Here is an 8,167-nt window from a genome sequence, read left to right on the forward strand (position 1 = left end):
GATGTTCTTCTCATCGGCTCCCCCTACTGTGACAGGTTCTATAGACCTCAGGATGATGTGATGAAGGATACAGTTCTCCCCAAGATGAATCCTCTTGTGGATGCTGTCTCTTCTAAGATCCTTCTGACATCCAAGGCAGATGAGCGGCTATCTGACCAACACAATCATGAGGCAGAGATATCCTTGTGGAGAGATTCGAGGCTAACTCCATGATACTTGGGGCTTCTATAGTTTCCTCCATCATGGATAAGGCCACATTGATGTAGTCAGTGTGGCAGCACAGTGGAACCTGTTGGATGCATAACTAAGAAAGAAATCAGTGCCAGAACCAAGGTTATTCTGGCCAGTATCGTTCCTGAGCAGGCAGTTCTTTGGGGATTCTCTGAATGCAGTCTTAGTGGAGACCAAGATAAGAAGACAAAATGCTTAACAAAAAAAAAGGTTAAAAAAACCACTCAGCAAAATGGCAATAATCCTTTTGCTCTTTCTGTCCTGCCTTGTCCACTAGCTATGTCCCTAGGGACAGCAAGCCCAGAAGGCAGCAACCTGTTAAACAAAGTTCCAAGCCAGGTCCTGATAACAGGTACAGTTTGAAGAAAGCTGCCTCTCATGACTGAGCATCGGTAAGGGGCTGGCTGCTACCCTTTTCAGATGTCCACCAATTGTTGGGTCTTAGAAACTGTTTGGGAGGGTTGCACTATCTAATTTCAAGTAATTCCAAGGAACAGGGTCAACTCTACCAGACATCTGAAGACTTTAACAGCCATTCAACATCTGCTACAAATCGACACCTTTGAACTGGTTCAAGGCTTTGCAGAGTTAAGGGTGAATCCCATCTGATTGGAAGTCATCACTGAAGCTTGAGGGGTGGTCCAGCGCTCTCAGAAAGATGACGTTTGGAGACTGGCTTCAAGCCCTGGAGGTGGGACCTTCCCCAGACTGGCTGGTCTCTTTCATTGAAGGGAAACAGGCATTCATGGCAAGGGAAGAATTTCCATCTCTTCATTGGTCATTCTTCACACTTGAATGATCCCCTGGCGCCTGTTCTTTCAGAGAGGCTGAAAAGCGAGCACAGCAAGCTGAGGAAAAATCTGAAGTCCTTCATGAGGAGTTGGAAGAAGCCCTAGCAAAAATCCAGAACCTGGAGGGTGAGGTGCCAAAGCGGAAGGCTTCTGCAGAAAAGACAGAAAAACTTGAACCAGGTATGGCTTGATAGATAGAACTGTAGACTCCTAAAAGATGTTACTTCAGCCTCTCGAGTTTTAAGAGCCACTTCATGTATTCAGTTTTTAGGTATACATTTAAAAACATTTATTTATTTATTTATTTTCATTTATACCCCGTCTTTCTTTTCATGAAACCCAAGGCGGCTTACATATGGTTCACAGGCAGTCTCCCATCCAGGCACTGACCAGGCCTGACCCTGCAGGGAGCTGGCCTCATGTGCCTTCAGACCACAGCCTGGGATGCTGTAGTCATCAAGTGATGAATATACATGTTGAGAACCAACCCAGAAAGCTGTAAAAGCATACCGGTATACTAAGAATGGAAGCTGGGAAGTCCTTAGCTGAATACTCACCTAACCTGTAAAATGCACTTGGTGCCTTAGCAAGCCTCTGCCTCTCAGCCTAAGCTGTTCATCTGCAGCATAGATCCATTTTAACTGTGGTTAACCTCATTGAAATGTGGGGTTGAGCACTTAATTCTCTGTTGGATTTGCCTATTATGAGTAAGTTCCCACTGAGAACAAGTATATCTGTGAAGTGTGAATGTGACAGTTCTGTTTTTATGAATGCATGCACCATTCATAAACTTTGAGGAGCTGGGTTTAACCTTGATTTTCTGTCAAGGGTACACGTAGACTCAACCCAGATTTGTCACTGAGTAATGTATGACACTTCCCTAAGCTGGGTTTTGAACCATGCTTTTCTGCGTCCACTCTGTTCGTCGTTCCCTGCTGGTTTTCATGTTGGCTAGGTGTTGAAAATGTAGAGATCCCCTCTTTCCCTTGCATGTTAAAATCAGCAGAGAGGACCCTCTTGGTAGTTCTGCTGCCCTCATAAGTTTGGGGTGGTGGCAGCCTGAGGGGAGGGCATTCCCTGTGGTGGCCCTAAAGTTGTGGAATTCCCTCCCCATAGAGGTACATCTGGTAACTTCACTATATCATTTTCTTTGCTCTGGCCTTTGACATTTGAGATGTGTCTTCAGGACCCACCCTATTCCTGTGACAATAACTTGTTTTAGCTGTTTTTAATAGTGAATTTTAAATCATTGTAACCTGCCATGGGACCTGCTGGAGATGGGCAGGTAATACATTTGATGATGATGATAATTAATGCTTCTGTGTATCTCTCATTGCAGAAGTCCCTCCTAAGCAAAAGCCTGATTCTTCACGGCATTCTTCTAAACCATCTACACCACGTACTAAGAAAGCCGGCAAACCCAAGCGCTGAAGAAGAGGGTGACATCAAAAAAGCCTTTGGCTCCTGCCTGTAGTTGACACTAGCTACAGACTGAGGGTCGCATATCTCTGGAGTGCAGGGGCTACTTGGAATTCTCTCACTTCTTTTAGTGTATTAGTGTAGTACATGGACAGGAGTTAACTGAATGTTTTGGGTTTGTTTGCCAGTTTTTATTACTTATATAGAAAATATTCAAGTTCTAGGTTGTGGTTTCCCCGACATTTCACTGTATTTATCTATACAAATTGTGGATTGGATTTAAGAGTAACTCAGAGGAAAGATTTTGGGATGTTGTTTTGTTTGAACTAAAAAAACAAACTCCCCAAATGTATATTTGGAGTTATTCCCTAGAAGATGTTCTGGGGTGTCTTGTTCCAGAGGCCCACAAATTTTGGTGAGCCTTAGTATTCAGTAATTATTTGGGAGTATCGCTCTCCCCCCCCCCAAGTCCTCTGGTGTATTCACAGGAGGGAGGAGGGATCAGTCTCTTATTTTGCATCATTTGTAGGAGATTCTTAGAAGCAGCAAGAATCTCTCTTATCACTTCCAAGTGTCTCCAAAGCATAGCACAAAATGGGTGAACAATCCCAGCCTTCCTCTGATTTCCAAATGACATGGTGGAAGGATAGTTCTCTCAGTTCATGCAGATAATGGGGGGGGGTAACCAAAGCAGTGAGAGACGTCTGTTGCTTCTGGCTACTTATACAGCCTATTGAAGGAAAAGAAGACTCCTCTCCCTCTGGAATTTAGGGGAAGGGCAGGTCATTCACTCCCCCTTAGGAGACACTTGGAACTGACAAGATTGATTCTCACTGCGTCTGAGCATCTCCCACCCTGCCACAAATTGTGATCCAGATTCCTTCCCTTGCGTCCTCTACATATTCCAGAAGACTTTCACACACACACCCAACTTCTGTGGAAGAGGTTGTGGCGGCTGTGTTTTTTCACAAATGCAATCGGAGATTCCTGATTTATTTATTTATTTATTATTGCATTTATATACCGCCCCATTGCTGAAGCTCTCTGGGCGGTTTACAACAATTAAAAACATTAAGAACATATATACAAATTTAAAAACACATTTTAAAAAGCCATTTAAAAACACATGCTAAAATGCCTGGGAGAAGAGGAAAGTCTTGACCTGGCACCGAAAAGATAATAGTGTTGGCGCCAGGTGACCTTGTCAAGGAGATCATTCCATCATTTGCTAATGGCACGTATGGAACCCTGTCCTTTATGAACAGAAGGTGACTTGTCTTGGCTTACAACAGTATTTTTGATAACTTCCCAGATCTGAGACTAATTTGGTAATTGCACGTTTTCTGTCCAACACTACATCCCTTCTGCAGCCTGTTCTTGTTTGGGGAACAGTGCATTTTCTCTCTCTTTGTTAAAATGTTTTCCTCCCCATTCCCCTGTTCATTCAAGAGGAAAATAAGAGCTAGCACTGTATTTTGAACAGGAAACTAGAGTAAGCCAAAGTGGCATCTTCCGTTTCAGATTGTCAGCTGGTTACACCTGTTCACAGCATTATAAAATCCTGGCCGAAGGTGCCACGTAGGAACAATAAGCACAAATGGAGCTTTATTTCTCTAAACATATTCCCCACATTCTTCTCTGAAGACAACATGTGAAGCTTCCTTATTCTAATGGTTTATCTGACACAGTATTCTCTCTTCACTGGTAGCCATTCTGCGGGTTCTCAGGCAGAATCTCGCGGCCCTGTTACCCAAGATCCTTTTAACAAGAGATGCCAAGGAATTCCCCAGGAACCTTCCGCATGTGCCACTAAGCTATAGGTACCCCATATGGGGGCTTTCCTTTTAAAGGAGATGAATATAGCTGCAAGAGGAAATGCAACATCCCCTAGGCTAGGGTTAGGTGGCAAGTGCTTTCTGCCAAACTGCTTTGGTTGCTCTAGTTCCAATCCTGCCTCAAAAGCTGGAGAACTATGATGAAGGGGGGGGGGAGCTTGCTTCTCTGGTGTGGTCAGGGAGGTAGAAGCCTTGCTATGGGAAATAAAGCCTGTTTGATTACCTAAAAATATTTTTAATACCAGCAGGCCAGTATTAGAGAAAAGGAATGCATTCCACACACTAAAATTGTTAAAAAAAAAAATTATAATGGAGGCAATATTGTGAAAGTGAATGGATGGCCTTCACATTGTTTGAATTCTTTAAAGATCCACATTTAAGCACATTAAAAGCTGGAACTGGGCAGTGTGGTGTTGGCTACGGTGCCGCCATGATCACTAACGAAAGGGAGCTTGTAGCAGATGTAACCAAAATGCCTAAAACAGGTGTTCACCATCCTGCTCAGGGGAGGAATTTGCATGACCAATATGTTCAGAGCCTATCGTTGAACAGAAAAAATGTGTGTATGTATATTGTGAACAGCAAAGATGCCCTCCAACAGCTCCATTCTGCTGGGGCTTGACCTATGACTACACAGGGCGAGTTAGTTCACCTTATGGGTTAGATTTAAGAGTATAATTGAAAGGCAGTGAATTGTTGGTTATTTAGTGGTCTGACAGCTAAGACTGTATATGACAGCTCTATATAGTCATAGATTTTGATAGCTTTTACCTTCATTTGGATATTCTGACTCGGAAACCAACACATACTGCATTTCCTCTGCCACTTTTCCTAAAATGGTTAACATCTGCTTCCAGCCTCACTACCCTGAACCCCAAATTCTCACTAACTCAGTTTTTTTCACTCATTCTCATTCTTGCAATCAAGTCAGGCCTCTGCTTCCCTCTTCCTACTGTCTGATGCTAGTGTGGTAGCAAAGTGTACTTTTAAGTGACTTTTCCTTGGGAATGTACCACAAGGGGCTAGAAGCATATTACTTGGTCCCTTTCATATGCCAGCTCATGGGCCTAAGGATGCTTCCTCACATCAGCTTTCTCTAGCAAATGTACTACTTCACACGCTAAACTTTTGGCACCCAAAGCCATACATCAATTTGCCAATCCCCATGTGGATGAATGCTAATGCAAATGCAGGATAAGCCTTACAAAATACATTCTTCTTTCATATCTGAGTTTGTTGCTACTGTTGTTGAAGGGTACAGAAACAGCTAAGATGAAGGTGTGTGTACCCAGCTGGGCCAACGAGAATTCTTTTAGTGACCACTGGGAAAGCTGACCATTTTTCTTCTTGGCTCAAATGTCCCTCTTGAAATTGTACTGAAGGAAATCCCTGTCATCTTCAGATGAACTTTTCCAGAGTCTCTTGAGGAAAACCAAGATAGTTGAACCAGTATAATTTCACTAGTATACCCACACAGAGAGCTCTGTTGAAAATTATTTGAGAATTTTGTGATAAGCAATACCTTTGGAAAGTAAAGGTGTTTGGTATCACAGCATATGGAACACTGACTATAAAGGCTGATTCCAGTATTTGATTGACCTTTTTGTATAGGAAAACAGCCTCAAGATAACCAAAGATTTTTTTTAAAAAAAAAACCTCTAAAGTGGGATTGGTCCAACGAATGCTAAGGAGCCTGCAATTCTATCCATATTTACCTGGGAATTCAGTGGAGCTTTTTTCTGGATAGACATGTCTAGGATTATACTGTGAGATGGATGTCTGGCAAAATGCCCCAGTTCTTTCAGCAATATTTGCATTTTGCGAGCTCATCTGGCAGTTTCTAGGTTACACAATGAGATACGAGCCATCAGCTATCTTCTGGCTACTTGTTCATATACATTTTCACAGCACAGATAGGAAAAAGTAGCATTGGAAGTTGCCCTATCTGTCCATAACTGTCTACCAAACTGTGCAAGATTCCCAAAGCTTCTATTGCTGCATGCAACCTCCCCCACCCGTCAGAGAGAGCGTATAACTATTATAGGTATTAAGCAGTGGTCCTGGTACTCATGATGGACGACTGTTTCAACTTAGAATCCTTTCACAAAAAAATCCAGTTTTAGCAACTATTCAGCAAAGTATAATTTATAACTATTACTTTCAAATATGTAATAGGGTGCTTTTCAGCCCAGTCTCCAAAGGTGATGTGTACAAAGCTACCACAATAATATCAGGTCACATAAAAATCACAAAAATACTAAAACTCGTGTCAGTAACGTTGCCATAAAAACAGCAGCAGACTAAGACTCTACAGTTCTAAAAGACTTTAATAAAAATGGACTGCCTTCAAGTCGATCCTGACTTTTGGCGACCCTACGAATAGGGATTTCATGGTAAGTGGTATTCAGAGGGGGTTGACCATTGCCTTCCTCTGAGGCTGAGAGGCAGTGACTGGCCCAAGGTCACCCAGTGAGCTTCATGGCTGTGTGGGGATTCGAACCCTGGTCTCCCAGGTCATAGTCCAACACTCTAACCACTACACCACACTGACCCCACAACCCCTCAGATTGCGTGACAGTAAAGCATACAAATTCACCTAATGTATGCTTAAATCTTAACCTTTATAATCTTGACCTTAATAAGGCATGACCAAATAAAAAGGTTGTCACCTGGTGCAGAAAAAGTCAGATTTAGCATACATTAAGTGAATGTCTTTGCTTTACTCTGTCACCCAGTCTGAGGGGTTGAGGGTATTTTTGTGTGTATGTGCAGAATTTACCATTTTGTGCTCAAAAGTTTTTTTGTTTTGATGGGAACTGTAGAGCAGAATAGCAGCTAGCTCAGTAAATGTGTAGATTATGAAGCAGTAGAAGTTGTGTCTGGGAAGAAGCCCTACCCCATCCTCTGTTTTCAGAGTATTCAGTAGAAATCACCCCTTTGTTTTCAGCTTCTACTGAATCATCTGGACTGGAAGGCTACACATTATTAGAAAATGAATGAGATTCTTAGGGTATTGCGGGAACTGCCCGCTTTTATTGTTCAATTCCAGCCATGCACATTCCTTTGACCTCTGCTGAAGGAGTCACAGCTGGTGCATGTCCTTTGTTTTGTGTTTAATGATAGGATGGGAGGGCTACTCCCTCAGCTAATTAACAATTTAAGCAAACAAGACAGCAAAAAGCTTTCACAGCAAGTTCCCACACTTCATTTGCGCTGTGTGGCTCACTTTTACTCTATGGATGAGTCGGCCAGTTCAGGCAGGACACATTTTCAGACCCAAGAAGCTAAGAGGACTGCTTATGTTTCTTGCACCATTCTCCAACACTTCTGATGCTTAACTTCTTATCATGCCTTCATGCCTGTCTTTAAAAACAGGGACAAGGAATGGAATAACCAGACAGCAGGAACAGCAAAAGGGTTATTTTAGATGCACTCTTTCTTATTTAACACATTGTTATCCAGCCCTTCATCCAAGATGATAGAGGCAGCATACATGGTCTCTCTCTCTCTCTTATCCCCCCACATTTATATTCCCCGGAACTCTGCAAGATAAATTGGGCTAAGGAATTGTGATGGGCTCAAGGTCACCCTGTGAGCTTTATAGCTGAATAAAGATTTGAACCCAGAACATCACAGTTAAAATCCAACACTACCTACTATATCACATTGTTTTTTAGACAAGACACCAAACATGGTTTCATATTTAAAAGAGTTCACATTAACATCTAAAAATATTATGTGCGAATGAGATATGCATCTGAAAACATGGGTATTCGGTGCACTCATTAGACAACTAGAATTGGCTGCAATTCCCTATTTATATACTGGGTAGCAAACCTGGATTTAGTAAATCATGCAACACAGCCTCATCTCTTAATTCAGGAATTAAAA

At 42.3% G+C, this 8,167-nt stretch overlaps 1 protein-coding gene across 3 annotated transcripts in view; it reads left to right on the forward strand.

The window, feature by feature from the left end:
* AXDND1 (axonemal dynein light chain domain containing 1) overlaps nucleotides 1-2,744 on the forward strand; it is a 92,176-nt gene extending 89,432 nt beyond the window's left edge. For 2 of the 3 annotated variants that reach the window (XM_061634227.1, XM_061634229.1), the window contains 2 exons: nucleotides 1,054-1,202; nucleotides 2,362-2,744. In XM_061634227.1, coding sequence (XP_061490211.1) covers nucleotides 1,054-1,202; nucleotides 2,362-2,453 — 241 coding nt within the window. In that variant the 3' untranslated portion in view covers nucleotides 2,454-2,744. The remainder of the gene's footprint in view (nucleotides 1-1,053; nucleotides 1,203-2,361) is intronic. The other variant, XM_061634228.1, reaches the window with a different exon arrangement.
* Nucleotides 2,745-8,167: the final 5,423 nt, after the last annotated feature.

The sequence above is a fragment of the Rhineura floridana genome, chromosome 6 (genome assembly GCF_030035675.1).
Source record: "Rhineura floridana isolate rRhiFlo1 chromosome 6, rRhiFlo1.hap2, whole genome shotgun sequence".
Taxonomy (NCBI): domain Eukaryota; kingdom Metazoa; phylum Chordata; class Lepidosauria; order Squamata; family Rhineuridae; genus Rhineura; species Rhineura floridana.